Consider the following 24,621-nt stretch of genomic DNA (forward strand, 5'->3'; position numbering starts at 1 on the left):
CGCGCTAATATGTCTCTGACCTGTATCCTGATCAATAGTTGAAGACCGGTCAAAGAAGTATACTTCTCCTTCATCTAAAGCAGTGGTCTTCAAACATTTTTGGCCTGTGCCCCCCCTGAGCAAAGTTTGGGCAGGCTGGGCCCCGCCCCAAAAGTGCCAGATGGACAGTATGTAGAAATCGCTATGAACTTTTGCGTGCCGTCACCGCACCCTACTTCTGTCGTAAATCTCCCCCCGTCTCACCTGTGATCGGGATCTCCCTTGTTCGGCCGCAGGACTCTTCCTGTGGGTGGTTCGGGTCTTGAATAGGCTCGCCCGAGCCTCGTCAGGTTGCAGAGCGCGTTCAGAGTTCCGGGAAGTTCGTGGTTCCAGGGTGTCCAGGATTAGCGATAAACAAGCAATGTAGGGGGGGGAAGTCCAGGAACAGGAAAAAAGGCAAGAAAGGAAGAATGAGGATCGAGGAAGCAAATTTAGAGAGCAAACACACGTCGGGTCACTATCGAAGATATCGTTGAGACGCGCGGACCCGCAAGGGCGTGACCAATTTATAGTACGTGCTACGACGTGAACGCTAGTGCGTAACACGGAGCTTGGTACGGCCATGTTGGGAGGAACAAGGAGTACAAGCCCTTCGTGATAATGACCATGAGGTCCAGAAGGGGCAATTTCGCCGGGTCATGACAGCATGCCCCCTCCGAAGACTGGTTCCTCCAGGCTTGCCTGGGTGAATAAGATGGAATCTTCTGAGCAAACTAGGGGTCTTTAAATTAGAGACTGGTTCCCATGTTCTCTCGCTAGGGGGTTAGCCTTTCCACTCGACCAGATATTGTAATCGACCCCGTCTATACCTGGAATCACATATCCTGGACACCTCATATTCCAACTGGTCGTCCACAACAACAGGTGTGGGTTTGAAGGGTTTTCGAGTAGAACTAACGTAGGGTTTCAACAGGGAAGTATGGAAGACTGGATGTATCTTCTTCCAGGAATCCGGGAGCTTAAGTCGGAAGGAGACAGGATTGATGATCTCCTTTATAGAAAATGGACCATAATAGCGAGGAGCCAATTTGTTTGGTCGTAGATGTCGAGATAACAGTTTCGAGGCTAGCCAGACTTGATCGCCAACTGAATAGGAAGGTGATGGTCTTCTCTTAGAGTCTGCATATCTTTTGGCTCGAGTCTGGGCCTGTTCTAACTGATCCTTGGCCTCTCTTTGTAAGTCGATCAGCGTCTGAATCCAAGAGTCAAGGGTAGGTACCGGAGTAGATTCTGGAAGAACTGATGGTAAAACAGACGGGTGATAACCTTGGCTGCAATAGAAAGGGCTGATCTTGAGAGCTGAATGATCTGAGTTATTGTAGGAGAATTCGGCTAAAGGTATAAGGAGAGACCAATCATCTTGAACCTTGGTGGCAAAACAACGAAGATATTGTTCCAGGGTATGATTTACTCGTTCCGTTGCCCCATTGGTTTTTGGATGATAGCCTGAAGAAAGGGCACGTTGGATTCCTAGAACACGACAGAGATGTTTCCAGAATTGTGAAATATATTGAGGTCCCCGATCCGAAATAATCTTGGAAGGGAGGCCATGAAGACGAAAAATATGTTCCAGGAAAATTCCAGCAAGTTCTGGGGAAGATGGTAGTTTATACAAAGGTGTAAAATGAGCTAGATGAGTGAACAAGTCAATGGTTACCATGATGGTTGTATATCTTTGGGAAGGTGGTAATTCAACAATGAAGTCAGTGGCAATAACTTCCCAGGGTCTGGTTGGCAACGTAGGTTGTAGAAGCAGACCCGCCGGCCTCTGATTATCGTATTTGTTCTGACTACAAATTGCACAGGTCTTGATGTATTGAACTACACTGGACTTCATCCCTGGCCACCAGAACTGTCTTTGTATAAGACGGAAGGTGTTGGTTGCCCCTCGATGGCCGGAGTGAAGAGTATCATGGCATAGATTCATTACCCTCTGTTGAAGTTCTTTTGTCGGAATGACCACTGAATTGTTCTTGAATAAATATCCTTCCTTGATTGTCAAACGCCAGGCATTTTTCTCGGATATGTCCTTCCAGAGTTCAGATGATTGAGTCTATACTCTGATTTCTTCCAGGAGATTGATCGCTTGAGCTACAAAGATTGTAGGTGGAAACATTTTAGGATAGATCTTATCCTCCAAGGGAACGTAGTCGGGACGCCGAGAAAGGGCATCGGCAATCATGTTTTGCGGTCCAGGAACATGTGAGATTTGAAATTGATATTGAGCAAAGAAGTCGGCCCATCGAGCTTGTCTACTGTTCCTGCACTCCATGGATTGTAGGACCTGAAGATTTTGATGATCAGTACGGACTTGAACTGGATATTTAGCACCCAGGAGTAGATGTCTCCATTCAGTGAAGGCATGACGAATGGCCAATAACTCCTACTCCAGAACTGAGTAGTGAGTCTCACTGGTAGTCGGGGTCCGTGAAAGGTAAGCAATGGGATGTTCCAACTTATCATCAGATTCTTGTTTTAAAACTGCTCCTATGGCGTAATTGGAGGCATCTGTTTCCACTAGAAAAGGACGATTTATGTCAGGTTGGGCCAGGATGGGGGCCTGAGTGAATTCTTTTTTCAAGCGTTGGAATGCCTTGTCTTGTGGTATAGACCAGTTGAATGGAACATCTTTCTTCAGGAGATTAACAATGGGTTGAACAATCTCAGAAAAGGTGGGAATGAATTTCCGGTAGAAATTGGCAAGCCCCAGGAAGGACTGTATTTGCTTTACAGATGTTGGGGCGGGCCAAGCCAGTATGGCCTTCACCTTTGAAGGATCCATACTAATTCCTTCTTAACTAAGGACAAACCCCAGATAGTGAACTGATGTAGCATGAAACAAACATTTTTCTGGTTTGGCTAAGAGTTGATTTTCACGGAGACGTTGAAGTACTGCCTTTACATGTTCTTCATGTTTCAAGGAATCCTTTGAGAAGATCAATATGTCATCCAGGTAGACGATAACATTGAGAAATAACATGTCAGAGAACACCCTATCCATAAAATGCTGGAAGACTGCGGGAGCATTAGTCAGACCAAAGGGCATGACTAGGTATTCAAAGTGACCAAAGGGTGTTCTAAAGGCTGTTTTCCATTCGTCTCCTTCCCGGATACGGATCAAATGGTAAGCACCTCGGAGATCCAGTTTCGTGAATATCACTGCACCTCTCACAGCTTCAAGGATATCCGAGATCAGGGGTAGTGGGTATCTGTCTTTCAGGGTGTGTTGATTTAGGCCCCGATAGTCCAGGCAAGGTCTGAGCTCTTTGGTATCCTTTTTAGGAACGAAGAACAATGAAGCACCAGCTGGTGATTTTGAAGGTCTTATGGTGCCATTCTCAAGATTAGTGTCTAGGTATTCCCGGAGGGCTCTTTTTTCTGGTTCTGAAAGGATAAACATCCTGCCAAAGGGAATCACTACTGAGGGTTCAGTATCTACGGCACAGTCTTCGGGTCTATTTGGAGGTAAGGCTTGAACGATGGCAGTAGAGAATACATCAGCATTCCCTTGATAGATCTCTGGAACTTGTACAATATTGGAAACCATGAGTGGTGTCTCTGGACACCTTGGTGGGCTTATAGGGGCTGTGAATGAGGTATCCAGGTTTAAACAATGGTTCATACAGAACTCCGAGCCCAGGAATAAGGATCCGGCTGTCCAGTTGATATATAGATTGTGCCTTTGTAACCAGGGCTTGTCCAAAACCAAGGGATAATGGGCTGATTTTATAATGTCAAACACAATTCTTTCTTGATGATGATTTATGGAAAGATGGATCTCCCTTGTTTGCAGACTTATGGGTCCTGAGGAAAGCGGTCTTCCGTCAATCGCTTCCACTGGCTGTGAAAAACGTATTGCTTCATACGGAATGTTATGACTTCTGACCCAATCTTGATCAATGAAGACTCCCATTGCTCCGCAATCCACCAAGGCCAGTATGGGGTAGACCTTGTCTTTGGATGGCGATAAAAAGGCCTGTAATATCACCAATTTGTTTTGTCCAGGAGAGTTCAAGGATGGAATTGATGTGGAGCAAACATCGCTCTCCCGAAACCTTGCTCCATTTAGGATCGGGAGCTGGCGTTTCCAGAGCGTCGGGGAGGAGCCAGAGGACACACTTTAAGTATTCTTCTTAACCTATCCTGCGGGGAAATTGGTCCACGAAAGGCTCCAAGTTGCATGGGTTCAGAATCAGTGCTCGGACTCTTGGTAGATTTTGTCCTAGTAGTATTCTCTAGGGCAGGGGTCCCCAACCTTTTGTTAGCAATGAGCAACATTTGAGCATCAGATGAAATGGTGAGCAACTTCAGTACTTTGATGTAATTTATCGCATTCAGTCGGTGGTAAAATGATTGGAACTAATCATAACTGTACTAAACTCAATACTGCTGATAGCACTGTTAATTGTCAGTAATTAACAGTAATCTCATTCAGGTGTAATCCTAGTCCAGGCAATTCATAATGGCCTTACACATCATTTGATATTAAATTGGTATAGAAATACAATGTTTAGTAAATGAAGTGGCAAACAGTACATTTCTAGGTGCTATCCCAGCAAAACTATTCAAAAACATTACAGGATGCAACAAAATATTTGAGTGCTTGGAGTTCTCTCCCAGGAAATTTTCAAGCGATTTAATGGCAAATGTGTTTTAAGCACGTTTCCACAGTAGCATTTACTCCAAAAAATAAAGGCTTATTTTGGTGCTACCCCGCCCAAATCAAAAGGGATTGTCAGGATCTTTAGGGGCAAATTGTACATTATTAGAACAGGATGAGTAACATTGGACAGAATATGGTAGAATGTAAAGATCATTTCAGCCATGCCTTGTGTGAGGGGTTATCCACCCAAGAAATCTAGTGGAAAATAGTGCTTTTTAAAGCACTCAAGGTCTGTTACATTGAAGACAAGTGATTAGGAATAAAAAACATTTTTCTGATGGATTTTGGGTACTCTTTTTCCCAAGCAATCCCCTGGGAAGAACAAGTTACTTACTAAACTGGTAATGTTCTTTCGACTGGATGTTCCTCCAACGTATTCCACATCTTTGACATGTAATTTCCACAGCTGTGCACTTCGGAAACTTTTTTGTCAGAGGGCGTCCTGCGTCGATGATAAAGGCCTCCGTCGAGGGCGACGTCACTAGATGTTATTAATAAGACGCACAGCGCCCGTAGCCTCAGTTTAAGTTTTTTTCCTCTGAACATGTGGCACCAGTCTCATGCCTGCTTGACTGAACTTAGCCTTGTGGAAACGGAAGCTGCAATCGCATAGGAAATTCTCCAGAGGGGCAGCCTGGCAGGGCGATGTGAAATACGTTGGAGGAACATCCAGTCGGAAGAACGTTACCAGTTTGGTAAGTAACTTGTTGGATTATGTCCTCCAACTTATTCCACATCTTTGACAGACCCCCAAAGCCGTACCAGTAAATGGAGCTGGGAAAAGAATTGAGTACCCAATTAGATTGTGGAATAAAGAACCGCCTTCCCAAAGGCCATATCCTGACCATGGATCGTATCCCGGGAATAATGTTTAACAAAGGTGTGGATGGAAGCCCATGTAGCGGCATCACAAATATTCCTAATAGGAACATCCCGCTGGAGGGTGGTGGAAGTAGCCACGCCCCTAGTGGGATGAGCTCTCAACCCTTCATGAGGGTCCTTACCCGCCAATCGGCAACACCCCGTAATGGTAAGGATAATCCACCTGGAAAAGCTCTGTTTGGTAACAGCCTGGCCCATTCGGTGTCCAGCATATCCTACAAAGAGTTGATCATCCACTCTGACTCTGGTCATCCTAGAAATGTAAAAGCTCAGAGCTCTCCTAGGATCCAACCGATGGAGTCGCTCCTCTTCCTTACCAGAATGAGGAGGAGGGTAGAAAGATGGAAGAACCACCTTTTGACTCAAATGATATTCAGAAACTACCTTAGGTACAAAAGCGGGACGTACTTGCAGTACAACCCTGTCCTTGTGAAACACAGTAAAGGGTGGCTTAGATGAAAGTGCCTGCAATTCACTCACTCTGCGAGCGGAAGTAACCGCAACCCAGAACACCCGCTTGAAGGACAGTAATCTCAAAGGACAAGAGTACAAAGGTCAAACGGAGCACCCATGAGAAATTTCAAAACCAAATTCAAATCCCAAACCGGCGGGAATACATTAGTCGGTCCTTTAAGAAACTGAGAAATCAAAGGAATGTTAAAGTAAGAACATTCTTCTGATGAGCGCTTAAAGATAGACAGCGCCGCCAGGATTCCTTTAATGGTACCCACTTGAAGGCCCCTGTGGGCCAAAGAAAGTAAGAAAGACAAAACCATAGGAATGGAGCACTGAAAAGGATCAACATTGTGATCTTTGCACCAGTCGCAGAACTTACGCAAACGGCAACGGTACAGGGATTTTGTTGCAGGCCGCCTGCCCGAAAGCAACACCTCCATCTCATCATCTGGGAGGTCCTAATCCTTATACCTCAACCTTTCAGATACCAAACGTGAAGGTTGAGAGTCTTGACCACTGGATGGAGAACCTGAACCCACCCCTTAACCTCCCCCACGCGAGAGCAGATCCTCTCGGTAGGGAAGACGGCGTGGAGGGCAGATGGACATTTCTAGAAGGTCCGGCTACGACGCTTTCCTGGCCCAATCCGGAGCATGAAAATCATGTGGGAACCGAACCTCCGCAACACTTGAGGAATGACTAGGCCTGGAGGAAATGCGTACAGCAGTGGGAATGACCAAACCACCACTAACACGTCTCCTAAGGCTCCTCTTGGAGGGAATTCCCTTGAGCAGAATCTCTCGCACTTCCTGTTGACACTGGTGGCGAAGAGATCCACTTGCGGGGTTCCCCAAAACGCGAAGATCTCCTAAAGGACTACCTGAGCCAACTCCCACTCGTGGGAGACCGAGCTCTGCCTGCTCAGAGCGTCCTCCGCCGCATTTTCGTCTCCAGCCAGATAAACTGCCGAGATCGAAATCTCCTGCTGGATGGTCCAGAATCAGAGGTGCATTGCCTCTCTGCACAACAGAAGTGACCCTACCCCACCCCTTTTTGTTGAGGTAATGCATGGCCACTGTGTTGTCCGTCATGATCAGGACACCCTTCCCCTGTACAGAGGGCAGAAAAGCTATCAGGGCTAGCCTGATGACCCTCAGCTCTAACAGATTGATGTGGAGTCTGGACTCCGACGGAGACCAATGACCACTGGCGGTCAAGTCGTTGGCATGAGCACCCCATCCTGTGAGGGAAGCATCCGTCACTACCGTCACCTCCGGCCACGGTTTCCAAAACTGTTACCCCTTCATCAGGTTCCCTTCGTTGGCCCACCACAGAAGATCCTGGGAGACCGAGTGTGGAATCTGAACGCGATCCGACATCTTGCCAGAGAACTGTGACCACTGCATCTTGAGAGCCCACTGCAGGGATCTCATCCGCAGCCGGGCCTCTGGCACCAGAAAAATGCAGGATGCCATGAGGCCGAGCAACCTTAAGAATTCAAAAGCCGGGAGACTCTGGGCGTGTTGAAACTTGTCCACCATCTGCACAATGTGATGAGCCCTTACCTTGGGAGGCAAACATTTCCCCAAGGATGTGTCTAACACAGCCCCGATGTACTGGAGCAGTTGGGGAGGTGTCAGAAGAGACTCCTTGATATTCAGGGAGAAGCCCAGCTTGTGGAGGGTGCGGCAGGTGACACCAAGATGATCCAACGCTAGCTCGAGAGAGCGCGCCTGGTCAGCCAGTCGTCCAGGTAGCGGTAGACGTAAATCCCCCCTCGCCTGAGGTGCGCTGCCACCACCACCACCATTAGCTTGGTGAAGACCCTCGAGGGCGGAGATCGATCCGAACAGCAGGACCCAAAACTGAAAATATGAGTCGCCAGCCACAAACCTCAGGTACTTCCTGTGTGCTGGATTAATCGGCACATGAAAGTAAGCATCTTTGAGGTCCAGAGACACCAACCAATCCTAAAGTTGAAGGGCCTGGAGGACTTGAGAAAGAGTGACCATCTTGAACTTTAACCAACACAAGTCCCTTATGGGTCCAAAACCCCTTTCTTTCTTAGGGATAAAAAAAATAAGGGGAATACCATCCCTTGTTCCTCTCCGCTACAGGCACCAGTTCTATAGCGCCTTTTGCCAGCAGGGACAAGATCTCCTGCGCAAGGAGCGGATCCGGAAGCTTCAAAGAGAGTTTCCCCGGTGGATTGGCGTGAGGCCGCTGAAGGAAGGGAAGGCAGTAGCCGTGGGCTATGGTATCCAGAACCCACGCATCTGAAGTAATAGCCCGCCATTCTTTGAGATGCTGACACAGTCTGCCCCAACCGGCGAACCATGGGACATGGCCTCATGACTGTTTGGAAGCGGCTGCTGCAGTGCCTGAAGGCAAAGAGGCAGCTGCCTGAGCGGCTTTGGCACCATGATTTCCCCAACCACCACAGGTACTTTTTGCTGGCCCCTTTGACTGGCGGCACCTCTCGTTCTACCAAAGGAGGAGTAGTAACGAAAACACCTCCCCTCCACTGCTGTCCCCTAGGACAAAAAGGCAGAGGTTGATTCACTGCAGCGCTCAAAGATTTAGCCGCAGCTTTTGAGGTCTGCAACCTCTCAAGGCTCTCCTTGCTGCCAAACAAATGTGCGCTATCAAAGGGCATGTTCAGAAGACAGGCCTGCACATCTGCAGCAAACCCCCCGACTTCCGCAACCACTCAAATCTGCGTACAACGGTGCTTGCAGCCATGGACAGGCTAACACTGTCGGCCGTATCCAAACCCGACTGAAGGGATTCGCACATGGCATCCTTGCTGTCCTGCACAAGAGCAAGGAACCCATCCCTTTCTTCCCCCTCGGGAATATGCTCAGCCGCCAAAGAAACACAATTCCACAGAGTGTGTGAAAACCTTGCCAAGGCACACGTGGCGTTGGCCGATTTCAGGGCCATGCTCCCAGCAGAAAATACCTTCCGGGCCCAACCGTCAAATCGCTTGTCGTCCCTATCCGGAGGGATGGTAGGGTACACCTCCTGCCTCGAGGTGGCCGTAGCCGCCTGAACCACCAAACTCTCAGGAGTGGGGTGAGTAGATAAATAGTTGGGGTCACTAACGGAAGGGCGGTATTTCTTGGTCAAAGACTTATTAACAGCCGGATTCTGGGGACTGCCGAGCAGTTGTCACCCTTTTCTGCAAGGTAAAATGAAATGGCAAAACAGGGTAAGAGGACAGACCTTGATCTAAAATGTCCATCAGATCATCCTGCACAAAGTCTTTGGGAGGACTGGACCAGCCGAGATACTCCGAGACCCTCGCCATGAGCCTCCTGTATGAAGACTATGCATGAGCCCCAGGCTCAGGCCTACCGAATTCCACTTCCGGAGAAGTGTCCAACCCACTGGCATCATGGAGGGTCTGCCGCAACTCCTCCAACTGACTGTCTCCAGAAAAAAGTGGAGCATCATCAAGGTCACCAGGTTCCTCAACTTCAGACCTTTCTTCCTCTTAAATGGCGCCTCCCCCAAAATTGGGGGAGGGGAGTGTACCAGACTGGGAACTAGGGTGCGCGCCTGACCTACTTTTTTCATTTTTTCTACATGAGTTCCGAGGCAGCAGCACCAGGGTTACCATGCCCCACTATGGAGGACGACAATGCTGGTACTCTCCCCTCCCCCAATTTTGGGTAAGAACTGTGTTTTGGAGGGGTGTTGGTTCCTGGCCACCTGAAATGACTGAACTTTGTTATCACTACATGTACCAAAATCCTTTGAGATTGAAATCATAAACTAATTAGCAGCACCTGAAAAGGTTACAGCCTCCCTGAAGAATGTTTGATACAGGAAAGTACTAGGAGGAGAAAATCAACAGAAGAATTGGAACTGCAACACATGGGATTCAAACCTGTTATTCTGCATCATGGGATTCAACCCTGTTACTACTGCATGTTGTTGGGATTTAACCCAGTTACTGTTTGCATTAAGAATTTTTGACTGGGAACTAGGGTGCACGCCTGACCTACTTTTTTCATTTCCTATACATTTATGGTTGTATACCTCACTTGTTAAGTGCACTTCCTTGACATGGGGTCAGCCTGCACTTCGCAAGTTCCAATGTGTGGAAGGGTTGACTTAGCAATTAATTGCTCGAGGTTGATGAATTCAGTACATTACATTGGGTAATATCCGTTCTTAAAGAATTTAGAAGCGGGAAGAATCTAGCAAGAAACACTATGCTAAAGTAAAAAGAATTACTATATCACTAAGAAATTATTTTCAGTAAATTAAGTGAAATGTAATTGGTAGCTACACTAAATTCATTCCCCTTACCAATTCATTAGTTACATGCCAGATAAGCAAAGAATCCTACAGTATGAAGTTTCCCACCGTGCTTTGCAAGGCAAGTAATATCTAACAGGTTTGCAAATTAAGATGCATGGGCCACGCAAACACAAACTTCACATGTAAAGAAATTGGCATGAGCCAATTGTTTAAGAAGGAATGTTTGATCATGCATGCCACTTTGTCCAATATGCAGTTCCTGTTGTATAAAGACACAGAAGTTGGCAATTGTCGCCAGAACAGAAACATGGGCATTTGGTACGATTATCTTTTCCATTAAATCACTTGCGTACTGGAAAGAAGAATCAGAAGATGAAAATGTCTTAACAAAGATTATGCAATTAATGTGAAACATTTTGGACCAAGAAATTGCATTTTGGCAACAAATGCAAATCATACATTTACAAAATAAGCTTATTGGAACTTCCTTGACAATTGGGCATTCAAGTCACTTCTTTTCTTACTTATTTTCGCACTGTTCGGCAACTAACCCTTTAACTGTCCACCTAAGTGCAGCAGGGGAAGGCTCAGTTGGCGGCAACATTATCTTCGTATATTGTGTACTTGATCCAGACAGTGATGCACCTCAAAGTGTACCAGAGCTCCAAGTGACATAGTAATTTTAGAATGCTAAAACAGGGATTGTCTCAATAAGGGAGGTTTTTTTTTTGGTCCTAATTACAGATCAATACAGCCTAATTTCTGTGCGTTGGTTCTCTTCAATCACTGGGGTCTGTCTCATCTGAAGCCCCAAGAGATTAATTTATGTAGCCAACCTCTTGCTCCCTGCACCGATATAGCCTGCCCCCACTCAGTTCTACTGATGCCTCCACAACTAATGCTTCAACAATTAACAGTATGTCATGTAAGTCAAATAGAGCAGACTGATTGGCTAGCCTTCCTGCGCAGTTCTGGCTCAGGTTACACTGCCATTGATGTCTCATCCCTGAATGATGTTCTTCTTAGCCACCACACAATGGCCCAGAGCAACTGGCGAGCAACATTTTAGGGTCAGGAGAGGAACATGTTGCTCGCGAGCTACACGTTGGGGATCACTGCTCTAGGGAGTATCTTTGAATTGATAATTTATTCTTTTTCTTTTCGGCCTTTCTTTCTTGGATTCTAAATGCTATTTGCATAGACAAGTCCAGGAGGGCCTGGAATGAACTAGGACGTGCCACCCTGGCTAGCTCGTCCTTAATCTCTTCATTTAGACCTCTGCGAAACAAAGTAAAACTGGCTTCCAGGGGCCAGTCCGCCTCTTTGGCTAGCTGTTTGAATCTGGTAACATAGGTCAACATGTCTTGGGATCCTTGTTGGAAGTCAAGTAGCTTTTCTTGAGCACTGTGAACCAGCTCTGGTCGTTCGAACATGGTCTTTAGTTCCGCGATGAACCCTTCATAATCATCCAGGAGAGCATCCCCTGAATTGAGTAATGGAGTGGCCCATGTAAGGGCATTACCGGAAAGATGCAATATTATGAAGCCAACCTTAGCCCTAGGAGTTGTGAAATAGTAGGACTTGAAGGTAAAATGTACCAAACAAGAATCGAGGAATCCACGTAAGGTCTTTGTTGAACCGTCATATTTATCAACCACTCCTCCCAATAATACGATGTCCTTGTTCGCGGAGTCGCGTGACAAGACGAGCTGTCTTAGCGCCGCATTCTCGGCTTTTATATTCTGCATCTCTGTGGAAAGTTCTTGCATTCCGCGCATCAGGTCCTGAATAGTATTCTCCATGGTAGAATCCGTATTGATCGTTTGGCGTCTCAAACTGTCGTAAATCTCCCCCCGTCTCACCTGTGATCGGGATCTCCCTTGTTCGGCCGCAGGACTCTTCCTGTGGGTGGTTCGGGTCTTGAATAGGCTCGCCCGAGCCTCGTCAGGTTGCAGAGCGCATTCAGAGTTCCGGGAAGTTCGTGGTTCCAGGGTGTCCAGGATTAGCGATAAACAAGCAATGTAGGGGGGGGAAGTCCAGGAACAGGAAAAAAGGCAAGAAAGGAAGAATGAGGATCGAGGAAGCAAATGTAGAGAACAAACACGTCGGGTCACTATCCAAGATATCGTTGAGACGCGCGGACCCGCAAGGGCGTGACCAATTTATAGTACGTGCTACGATGTGAACGCTAGTGCGTAGCACGGAGCTTGGTACGGCCATGTTGAGAGGAACAAGGAGTACAAGCCCTTCGTGACAATGACCATGAGGTTCAGAAGGGGCAATTTCGCTGGGTCATGACAACTTCCAGTACAGACCCTGGGCTCTCCCCACCCTACTCCCACCACTATCCCAGTGTTGCCACCCATCCTGCTCCCACCACAGTCCCATAACACAAGCATACACATTTAAATAAAAAAGAAATCTCCATAAACGTACCTCGCGTGGTTGCTAAAATGCCCCGCTCCAGGTTGCTCTGCCCGTATGTGCAAGGAGGCGCAGGAACACCCCCTCGCACATACATACATACATGCAGTGCCCCAGCCAGCATTTCCAATGAGCTATGTAAGGCTGGCGAATCAAAACACCCCAGTGTTGCATGGCTCAGTGATCATGTGCAGCTGGGGAAATAAACTGTCAAAGGCAAACAGAGTTTCCCTTTGACAGTTCAGCCAGCCCAGTAGCACTCCCTCAGCTGGAAAAAGCAGCTGAGGGAGTGCTCAGTTTTTCACTGGGCTGGCTCTTCGGCTCCTCCATAATGGGTGAGGTGTCCAGTGCGTGGACGCCCCCTCACCCATTATGGATAAGCCGGCAGGCTTGGACTGGCCTATAGGGCAATAGGGAGATGACCGTACCAAAAATGCAAAATGCTAGTGTAGGCCAGTAAAAATTGGCCACTTTTTTGGCCAATGTGGGCCAGTTTGAGGAGTTACTTCACTATGCATCTAGTAGTTTTGACCATTGTTGCTGAATAACTATTCTTTAAATATCACCATTTGTTTACATTTGAACAAAAAACAACCCCTTGGGTACTATTCAAACAGTCTGTGACTAAAAACTGAATATCCATTTGCAACTGCTGGCCATTTTTTCATTGGTGCCTAAGACCGTTTTATGGCCCAGTCTGACCATGTGAGCTGCCCCTTCCCATTTCCTCCAATCTAAAAAAACCCCCCAAAAAAAACAAAAAAAATTACATTTCATTCTGGACTCTGGCGTCCCCCCCTGGGATGCGGCCGCGCCCCCATGGGTGGGCGCGCCCCACAGTTTGAAGACCTCTGATCTAAAGCATAGTCACATGCCTTAGGAATAGCCTCTTCTGGACATTCATGTGTGACACAGTCATGTACCTCATCATCATTAGTAATAGGTTCAGTCAAAAAGGTTGCTGGGTTCACTGTTTTACAATGAACAATGTGAATGGACGGGCTTGAGAGTATCACTTTGTATGCTGAAGCCCTTTGGGTAGTCAGAGAAGTTTTGAACCTCTGTAGTATTGCAAAAACCGCATGCTCCATGACGTACATTCCATGACGATGGTCGCAGACTTCTCAATAGCAAAGGCAGCAGCAGCCAACGCTTGTTCGCACAGGAACTGCCCTTGCATGACAGAATCTAACATAGCACTGTAATAGGCCAAAGGTTTATGCCCCATTGTGCTGCGTTCTGTCAGCAAGGCAGTCATCATCTGGCCATCAGAATGTGAAAGGAGATAAAACTCTTGCACATAATCAGTAGTAGCCGATACTGGTGGTGGGAGAAATAACATCTTTAAGTTCCTGAAATGTAGTAATCATTTCATCTGTCCATATCATAGTTTTTATTGTCCACTGAGCTTCTTTGAGGGCCTTGAGCAATGCTTTTGTGTATGACGTGTAGTCGAAAATCCATGCTCTGTAATAATGACATAACCTGAGAAATGTCTGCATATCTTTTATCGTCACTGTCTGGATGCTGCTGCCGCACGTTCTGGAGTTACTCTTTTACCATTCACTGAAATCCTAAATACAACACCTTTTGTTGACAATTTTGTAATTTTGTTCGATCCACCTTGTACCCTTTATCAGCTAGCAATTGTAACAACACTACGGAGTCCTTCCTGCATAAGTGTTCCGTACTGCTAGATACCAACAAATCATCCACATATCGAATGATCGTACTAGGGACAGTGATGTTACCCAAATCTTTGTGTAGCACCCTATTAACAATACTCAGGGACTCACAGTACCCTTGAGAAGGCCTAGTATGTTGAAATCAGCTCCCGGCAAACATAAACACAGTCAGATACTGGGAAGCAGGATGCAAGGGTACTGAGAAAAAAGCATTTTTGAAATCCACTACAGTAAAGTGGGTGGCTTCAAAAGGTATGTTTCACAATATTGTAGCAGGATTCAGAACTACTGGGAGCTCTGTCTGTACATGTCATTAAGAGGGCATAGATCTTAAATCATCCTCCAACTAGCGCCTTTCGATTTCGTCACTGGATAAATAGCCGTGTAACAGGATGAGTTTGAAGGCACTATAATGCCGTGATGTAAAAGGGCCATAATAGTATCGTAAATGCCCTCTTTCGCGGCCTTCGATAGAGGATATTGTTTTACTCCCAGTAACACAGCGCTGGGTTTCAGGGTGATGCGTATCAGTGTGACACTTTTTTAGAGTCACACATTGTGGATTGCTTGTCCACAGTTTGTTGGTAACTTGAGCCAAATCTGCAGAGGTGATTGAAGGAGCAGTTCCTATTAGCAGCATGGGAAAATGACATGTCTCTACTGTATCATTATTTTACAGAGGACACATACTTCCAGTATTCTTTTTCCCTCGTTTTCTCAGTTCTCAAACAACTCCTCATCTGAGACATTTTTCATTGATTTTGTACGATCAATTCACAGAACCATGTGCCTCTCCCCCTTGTTGAAATCAACTGCTATCAAAACAATCTGGTTTTCTGCCACTAGAACTCCTTTAATATCCAGTTCAATAATGGTACCTGCGACTATCTCCTGGGGCTGGGCGGGCCTGAACAGAAACTCAGAGGGTGCTCGCTAGTACTGGTTTGCCACTGGTATGCCACACACCCAACACCTAATGCATGCAAGGTCAAAATTACCCTGAATGCACACATACCAGGCGTGGAACCCACCACACCCCTTTCTGTAAACGAGATACTCATGTTGAGCTTACTCACAATATCCCTTCCCAACCAAGTGATTTGGGTAGCAGTGGAATATAACATGAGGGCTCACACCTCTCTGCCCCGGATTTTGATGGGTATTTTCTTTGTAAATGTAACCGATTTAACTGCCCCAGAGAACCCCTGTGTTTCCATAACCTCACCTGATAAAAGGAATCCTCCTCACTAACACATGATTTAGTCGCACTTGTATCTACCATAAAAATGAATGGTTTGTTTGATATCTCCACGCCTACTAAGGGTTCCTCTTCTGGGTCTGCAGTGACCGATAGAAAAGGCCACGCTAAGGCTCTCTGTGGACTGTCCTTATCCGGGTATTTGTTTGTCCCCGAAAAAACAAATGGGTTTCCTCCAACCACAGTGGCTCCCTGATATTGGGTCACTGTGCCGTTTGGAACAGTGTTATTGCTCAGGATGTGGGGGCCCTGTTGTTGCCCCTGATGTACAGCATATGGTGGCACATTATTCGATCCCGGGGCAGGTAACTGCTGAAAAATTGATGGCGGAGCAGGAGGCGCCGTAGACATTGGCACACCATAAGAGGCTGCCAGAGACATCTGTCCATGTGACTGTGGGTATAAGACTGGACCCTCCTGAGAATAAGTGTATGTCTGTTGCGGGGGATATGCATATGCTTGTCTGCTCCTACATTCTCTTGAAAAATGGCCCATGCATCCACACGTCTGACATTGGTCTACACCTCCTCCTCCCCACCGCCTCTTTCCTCCAAAATCCCCTTGCCCTCGGCGGGCACCCGAAAATCCCCTCTCCTCCTTTGAAACCCACTTGGAAAACCCTGCATGATATTGAGGATGGTACCCACCGTTAAATCCTTGTTCTCCTCCCCACCCAGGTGCTGCATGCACATCCGCCTGGATCGCCCTTAAATCTGTCAGCCTTTCCGTCTGCGCCTCCAATGCAACTTTCGCTAACTTCTTTTGAACCAGTTTGCTTCCTCTGGTTGTGCCTGCTGTGCCATTTCCTTCTCCTTTTCTTTCAGCCATTTACAGTGGTGAATAATAACCTGAATTTCAACCCAGCCTTTTGCCTTGATCCCCACTATCTTATCGAGTGCCTTCTACGCCTCTTTCGGGAGACGTCGTTTAACCACAAAATAAATCTCTTGTATGTGTAACATTTATTGGGCAGGATCCTCTTCATCGCATATTGTTTGTTGCATAATCGACTGAAGATTGGGTGTGTTTGGGTACCTAACTTCACACCCAGTTACCCTGCTTTAACCCATATGTCATTAGCCGATCTCCTAGTATTGACACAAACAAACTTTTCAAGTACCATACAGCCAAAGTTGTACCAGCTGTCTGCTTTTTAAATAGTATATCCACTTTCCCGCCCCAGCTTTGAGGGACGTGGGTACCTTTTGAGGTTATTTTTGTCCATGTGTGCCCATGGGATATCCTGTGCTCTCCTGGGACCTTGTGTAACAACGGGAACTGCGCTCCTACCGTCTTCCTAACTTTCTTCCTCCCCACTACCGACCTCTTAGCTACTGCCATTCGTCCAAATCTATTACGTAACCAAGGTTCCCACAAGCTTTCTACTCATGGGGATATCACAGTTGGCTGCTCTGCTCCTTCCAATTTGTCTACCTATCCCACTCCTCCTCTTCTTGTTTATGTGTATAATCGTACTCCTCTGACCTGGCCGCTGCATAATCCACATCCCCCTCTTGCCTCCTTCTATCTTCACGTTCCTTTTCTCTGTGCACATCTTTGATCGCTGTACTATCTATGCAGAACAAAATGTCCCCTGCCCTCCATTCATCCACTACTATAGTTGTCCGCTGTCCATCCCGTTGTTCTAACTTTAGCCATGCCAACTCGCCCTCCACTTTCCTTAACGCATCCACCAATTATTTTTGTGGCTTTGCGTCATCTCCCTCTGGCCCTTGACCCCTCCCAGCCACTGACCTGGTGGGGTTAGGAAGGGGTTAGGAAGATTCTGATAGTATGCCGACGTGGGTGGTGGGGGTGCCATAGTGGGCAATAGGACATACATGGGATTGGTGTATCCTGACGCAGCACGTGTAGGATAGCATCCTAACGGAGGACACCTGTCTGTTTCCACATGGCTAGGCAGTTGTTGACACAGTCCTGGGACCTAGTGTAACATGATTAGATTACACCAGTGGGGCACAAAGGATAAGGTAAAAACAAATTTATTCTAGAAAAATAGGAAAAATGCAAACATTTTGACAATTACATTTATGTTTAAAAGTTCAACCACAATGTCTATGATACGGAGGCATAGCATAAAACCAGTTAGTAACATTTGTTTATACAGTGCTCAAAGCTTCAAAATTAGTGATGAGCTTTTATTCTATACCTCCGTATCTTAGACATTGTGGTCGAGCTTTTAAACATAAATGTAATTGTCTAAATGTTTGCACTTTTCCTATTTTTCTAGAATAAATTTGTTTTTACTTTATCCTTTGTGCCCCACTGGTGTAATCTAATTATGTTACACTAGGTCCCAGAACTGTGCCAACAACTGCCTAGCGCTACTAGGGAGAGGTAGCCTTTGACTCAATCTTTGTTCTTTTTCGATATTGTTAAAACCCTCATGAGTCGGGCCTCCCATCACCACAAAAGAGGCTACCAAAGCCTTTGTCTTGTGTCTGTATCCACAGGGGCCACAGAGGCGCTTGGGACAATACCTGCAGTAGTAATAGTACTGCATGGAGTGACCACCTCACATACTGCCTTGGAGGAATCAGTGGGGCTATTGTCCAAACCTTCCACAATTCCAATACTTCCTTTTCCTTTTTTTTTTATTTTTCTTCCCTTATATTTAGCTGTTAAAAAAGTATGCATGTGACTTGATATCTCTCTATTATTTGTGCCCTGGTCTGGCCATTGCTTAAACATCCCTACCTTTGTTTCCGAACACCATTCTCTATGGTATTTAAGAATCTTATCTCAATTCAACGAAAGGGCCTTGCACATGTAATCAAACAGTTATTGGCTCCATGATAGCTACCCTTCCCCATCAGTAGTTTTACAATATTACCAATACCCTTATCCTGCCCCAACTCCCTTCTTATACCCCAGCCCTCTTTGCTCCCACACACAAACACACATACATCGTATACCCTTCCTACAACAGAACTCAGTCAATCCTACATCAAACACTACTACCTACAACACAAAATATAACCCACAATAAAATCACAATAAATTCTACTTTTTTGTTCCAACACCCCAACTATATCGGGTGAGGAGATACCAGGCCTCTAAAGACCTCTGCCAGAACTACTTGTTCGTTCTCACACCCCTCGCCCCCTTATATCATACAGAGAGATCCCAGACTCATTAAATATACAGAGAATGTAGGGCAACTCCCTGTGGTTAGACCAAGTATACAACCCGGTAGGGAAAAAAGCTAGGTGCACCCTTTTTCGAGAAAGACGAGCGATTTATTTTGTATACCAAAAGGAAAGTCAACAGGTTATTACAAATTTCTTGATGTTTAAGCGCCTTACAAATAACCAATAAATAAAATGAATAAATGCACTGCCAAAGAGCTGTCTGATGTCTTTCTTACAGAATTCAGGTTATAAACACACAAATCATCACTCATGACACACTCAATAAACAGGGATAATCCCCCACCCTCATTGGCTACTGCCTATATACATGCTAATAATTACATATAGCCCACTCTCTGATTGGTTCTGCTGTCATCTCGCTTCTCTTCACCACACGTGTGTAACATCCTTGTCCATCATGAAATGCTAAAAAAGCAATTGGTTTACTTCTATTAGCATCACCCTACCTTCGATCCTAACCAGATGGCATGCACCTGGGTATCAACGTGAATTCAGTGGGCAACCTCAGGCTAGCCTGGTCATTGCGAACAAAGCATCCCTTTTCTCATCCCAGACATGCTTACGCCCCCATCATGCCCTCCACACATTATGGGCATCATTCTTATGTCTCCTTGGCACAAAACCTAGATCATGTCGTTCTCTGCTTTTCCCTTTATCAGTTCCCCTCCCCAACGGTAAACCTGGTGTCCCACTAATCAATCCAGTTCTCGAAGGATTTAAAGCCCATTTCTCTGCAATCTGGTAGTTCAAATAAAGTGACCACCGTTCTGGTGGGAGCTAGTGTCTTAAATCTTGGTTCATGTATTGGCATCCCAAAACCTCTACCTTGTTCCCAGGATTACGACCATGGTACTTTGACTGCACACATTCCTATCTAATTAGTTTAAAGGCCTAACTGATGTGGGGGCATATGCCTATTCCTTTACCACACCTGGGAATCGGGATGCAATAGTGAGGCAAGGAATAAGGCCTCATTGTTCTGTGTTTCTGACAAAACACGGCCTGCAAGGTTTCAGGCCTACTCGTAAAAGTGATGTTAGTTCAGGTTAATTCTGTCATGTATATATGTATACTACTTCCTACATTATTAAATCACAACACTACTGAATAACTGTCCCCTACATGATTACCCACTCCCGTCAATTATCCCCACTCATAATACTTCCCCCTACACCGTCCCATACTCGTAGCCATATGTTAATATATTTTTTGCAATCTAAATCGTTCAGGAGGGGGCGGTGGTCTGAACGTGCATTCCAACACCTCACCCTCTACCGCTTGATCTCAAACCTCCTCTTCCCAGAGAAGATCATTGAAAAACCTGTCCCTACAACTGCTTAAGCAAGTAGACCAATTTTAGATTCAGATGTCAACATCATAGACAAAGGGATTGTATGCAGCATCATATACCATCGTCCACACAACACAACTCACACTTGTGGTCACACGAATTGGGTTCACAGATTCCTTACTTGACTGGTTTGCTTCCACCTGCTAAGACGGACATCATTTGGTCCATATTAGGAGTTCATGACCACTGCTCCACGCAGTCACCACTAGGGCCCTGCAGGGACCATCCTGTCATTGGTTATTATCAACCTATACATCGAGCTGCTAGCAGCTCTGCATAAAGATACTGACATCTCAATACATCAATACGCGGGCAACGGTGAGATGTGTCCACAGATCAGCCGCATTAAAAACCTTTCACAGCTAAAACACTTTTTGGGACTCATTCTCTTTTAAATAAATAGTACATAAACGCAGCCCTAACAACCCGAGTTAATCCTGTCATCCAATCATTGCTAGCCACAGTGACTCTAGGAAGGGTTCATGCTGGGATTGATTTTGAGCGCCAAATTTCTGGGTTTTACCATGAACTGGAACCTATTGTTCAAGCAGAACATCAAGAAAGAAACAAGGTTTGGTACCAACTATCCCTCATAAACAAAATAAAACAACTCCAACCACCCGCTGACTTAAAGATGGCTATCCATCCATTAGCACTTCCTGAGCTACATATGGAAACACACGTCTCTTGAAAAAATGGTGGAACATACCGCACCTAGACTGATCATCAGAAAGTTTGACAATAGTTCTGCCATGCTCGTTGAGCTACACTGGCTGCTGATACAAGTTTGTATCAGTTTTAAAACAACTTGAGTTACGCTTAAATTAGTATCAACCCAAGCGACACCTTACCTACCAGGATAGTTGGCAATTTCTGTGGATGAGAACAATTCCAGAAGCGACAGTATCATGAGACTGTAATCCAAAAAAAGCGGCAGAGTGACTAGGAAATGGGTCTATTCCTGCTATGTGCCCGCACAGTGGAAAAAGAAACCATAACATATTTGCACGACTTCAACAGTACTTCACTTCAGGAAATAACTGAACCGTTCAGAAAGTTACAAAATATCATACAGCACGACAACTTGCACAACAATCTCTAGTGCGCGAGCAGCGTGCTTACTCTTGCTATCCATGGAATACTGTAACTGAAGACTTATCTCACTGTCCACAACTCCTGCCCACATTGCAGGATTACAGATGCTAGAATACATCACATGTTCTCTGACTGCTCAGCGCTAGCATGTTTTTGAAATAATGTTGCTTCGGAACTAGTTGAGATCTTGGAATGTGATGCAACTGAACGAGAAACATTTTTTACACAAAAGATGTATCTATGATTGACATACATTGAATGAATCACACAACTCATTATAAACAAAAAAATGTTCATTTTATCAAAAGGCCATATGGAATTAGGCCAATCCCCCTAAACACAAATGTGTATACGTGTGATTTAAATACATCAAAACTAATTTTCATACAAATGATTGAGATACATCAAGACAGTATTGGTCCCAATCAGAAGACAGTTAATCCATAGCATGTGCTTCATTTTATTTCATCAGAGAGACACCATACAGAAATACAAAACAATAACAAACACAAATCTAATTCTTATTGTGTCCACACTTCAAAATGATGGATACTCAAACAACTTTATAATCTATTTAGTTGTAAGGCCAACGCTTCAAAAGGATGCAAAAAATCGGGTAAATCTGTTCCTTTCAGCAATAATGAACGAGGCGCAGTTCAAAGAGGTTTTATCCTCCACACTCACCCGCCTTGTTTCCTCGGATTCAGTCCTTTATTTGGGTAAATCCCAGTACAGTTTCCACCAGATCCAACTTCCAGATTACAACTGTTTAAAGGACAATGAAGTGAAACGCTGCAGACGTTGTACTGTCTAGTTTAAGGCACAAGATAAACTCTGTAATATTTTGCGCTCTGTATGCGTTATCTGTATAACTGAAGCAAGTTAGCAACGGTTACTTTCAGACCGCCATTTGCGTTGTGGTGGATTGGCCTAATTCCATATGGCCTTTTGATAAAATGAACATGTTTTTGTTTACAATAAGTTGTGTGATTCATTCAATTTATGTCAACCTTAGATGCACCTTTTGTGTAAAAAAATATATGACCAGCCCTGGTATTTGAAGTTGTAAATTGGGGCACACCTACCTGGTTTGTTATATATGAATGAGAAGCATGCCATCTTCGGAGGGAATTTATTGTTAGAATTTTGGTTGCCAAATTTTGGAAAAGCTCAACTGCACCATGCAGATCAGAGTGGCTTGACGTGCTAATGTGTACCAATTTTGTCGACTAGCGATTTGTAAAACTGGCCCTCATTATAAGTTGGCTGGTGCGGTATTTACGTGCTGGTATAACTGTATACCGGCACGCTACCGCACCGGCAAACTACGAGTTTGCCAATGAGGTGCCTGAATACATCCAGCTTAAAGCTGGAGGTAATTCGGGCCCCTTACCAGCAGAATTCGCTGGTATTGAAGACACCAGTATTAATGGTGCCGGTAATACAGGCAAATCCTTCCATGGAATAATACCGCCGGACCGAGTGCCACTAACGATAATACAGTTTGGTGGTATCCTGTCGGATTTACCTGCGGGATACCACTAAACTTGTAATGAGCACTCTTTGTTTCTTAAGGAAAGCGATATTACGATGAACGTTCTATATTTTAAGATTGCTCCTATTGGTTGTACCGTGGTTCATCCTAAATGTTTTAAATGTAATCATGTTAGCGAATAGACAGTTGCTTTGTGGTGTACTTTCCTTTTAAATTTTGCAATTTTCAAAATACAAACTGTTAGCTTTATCCTCGTTACCCAGGCCTTGTTGCAAAATTCCTAATTTAATCAAACTCGGTTCAAGCACGTAGAGGTGTACATGACTGTTCAGTAATGATTTCTGAAACCGTTTTTTTCTTTTTCTATATTATTGTTATTATTATTAGTTATTTATTGAGCATAATCTAGCTTGAGGGGGCAACAGAGCACTTTACAAGTCATAGGGGGAAGTATACCTGAGCGAAGCAAATCCCAAGATATTGAAGGGAGCGAGGAGCAGGGGCAGACGGGGCATGAAATGGTCTTGGCCACCAATGAAATAGTGGCCCACAGTCGCAAATGGCAATTCATTCCTTTTGTGACAGACTGTTGGAGTGAAGGGGGAGGTTTTTGATAAAAGTGATGCAAACTGTGCATGTTAAAGAACATTCAGTAACACTGGTAAAAAGTACTAGCCACATGTTGAAGTAACTTATATAACTGTGGCCCACTGGACCCAAATAACTGCCCCACCATAGTATTTTCCGTTTTTGGTTCAGGCATTGCCCTATTTCCCTAAATGCCAGCCTTGGCCTGGCGAGGAACGAACAGCGGGGCACAGGAAGGGTGGCCCATTTTTCAGCAAGGAATCTACAAGCAGCCACGGGAGAAAATGGGGGTCAGAGGGGCAGATTGGCCAGTCTCGGGATAGGTTGGGAGTTAAGCGCATGTGGACCTAGGTGTTAAGGAGACATACCTTGTTGAACATGAATTCGACATTATAGATTTTGCATTCAACATTTTCACCAGTTGCCGGCCTAAACCAGTAAGTGTGATATTGGTTTTCAGTTCATCAAAGCATTTTTAAGAAGTAATCAGAGAATATGTGTGTTTCTATTTACAGTACAACCTGTACTCGAACGAAAAGCAGTTTGACACACCAAAAGAGCCACAGCTTGTGACATTTAACACAACGTTTGGGAAGTTCGGCATTTTCACATGTTATGACATCCTCTTCCACGACCCCGCTGTAGCCTTGGTCACCAATCTATCCGTGGATACTGTTCTGTTCCCGACCGCCTGGATCAATGTCCTCCCATACATGGCTGCTATTCAGTTACACTCAGCCTGGGCAATGGGAATGGGAGTCAATCTGCTAGCAGCCGATACTCACAGCACCTTCCTGCATATGACAGGCAAGTATTTTATTGGACTCATAAATATAAACCAGTATGTGTGTTTTTAATACCTCTTAATTTTAAAGTAAACTACATTACTTTGTATTCCTGTTTCAGCACAGTTCCTATAATTATAAGACATTTGTTTATGTTTTTTATTTCCTGTGAAGGCAAAAATGAGTTTAAAAAAATTGATTAGCAGAGTTTGCCTGTCAAACCGTATCCCTAGAACATGTTATTTTACCGTAATCAATCCCTTGATTTTTAGCTACCTAAAGGAGTGGCTGGGTGGGTGTTCGTCCGGGGCTGCAAAGAGGACAAGTCTCTGCAGCCCATGACCTTTAAGCGTCCCCCTGGGCCCAGAGCCGGTTCAGACTGGCCCAGGGAAAGGCCCCTTCTGCCTCCCTTGGGAGAGGTGAGGCGATGAATACCCGGGGTGGGGGGGCAGAGGGGC

At 45.3% G+C, this 24,621-nt stretch overlaps 1 protein-coding gene across 2 annotated transcripts in view; it reads left to right on the forward strand.

Moving 5' to 3' along the window:
* Nucleotides 1–24,621, forward strand: part of LOC138453642 (pantetheinase-like) — a 421,456-nt gene that overhangs the window by 184,630 nt on the left and 212,205 nt on the right. For both annotated transcript variants that reach the window (XM_069606676.1, XM_069606675.1), the window contains one exon: nucleotides 23,894–24,189. In XM_069606676.1, coding sequence (XP_069462777.1) covers nucleotides 23,894–24,189 — 296 coding nt within the window. The remainder of the gene's footprint in view (nucleotides 1–23,893; nucleotides 24,190–24,621) is intronic.

The sequence above is a fragment of the Ambystoma mexicanum genome, chromosome 4p (genome assembly GCF_040938575.1).
Source record: "Ambystoma mexicanum isolate Mex_15411 chromosome 4p, UKY_AmexF1_1, whole genome shotgun sequence".
Lineage (NCBI taxonomy): Eukaryota > Metazoa > Chordata > Amphibia > Caudata > Ambystomatidae > Ambystoma > Ambystoma mexicanum.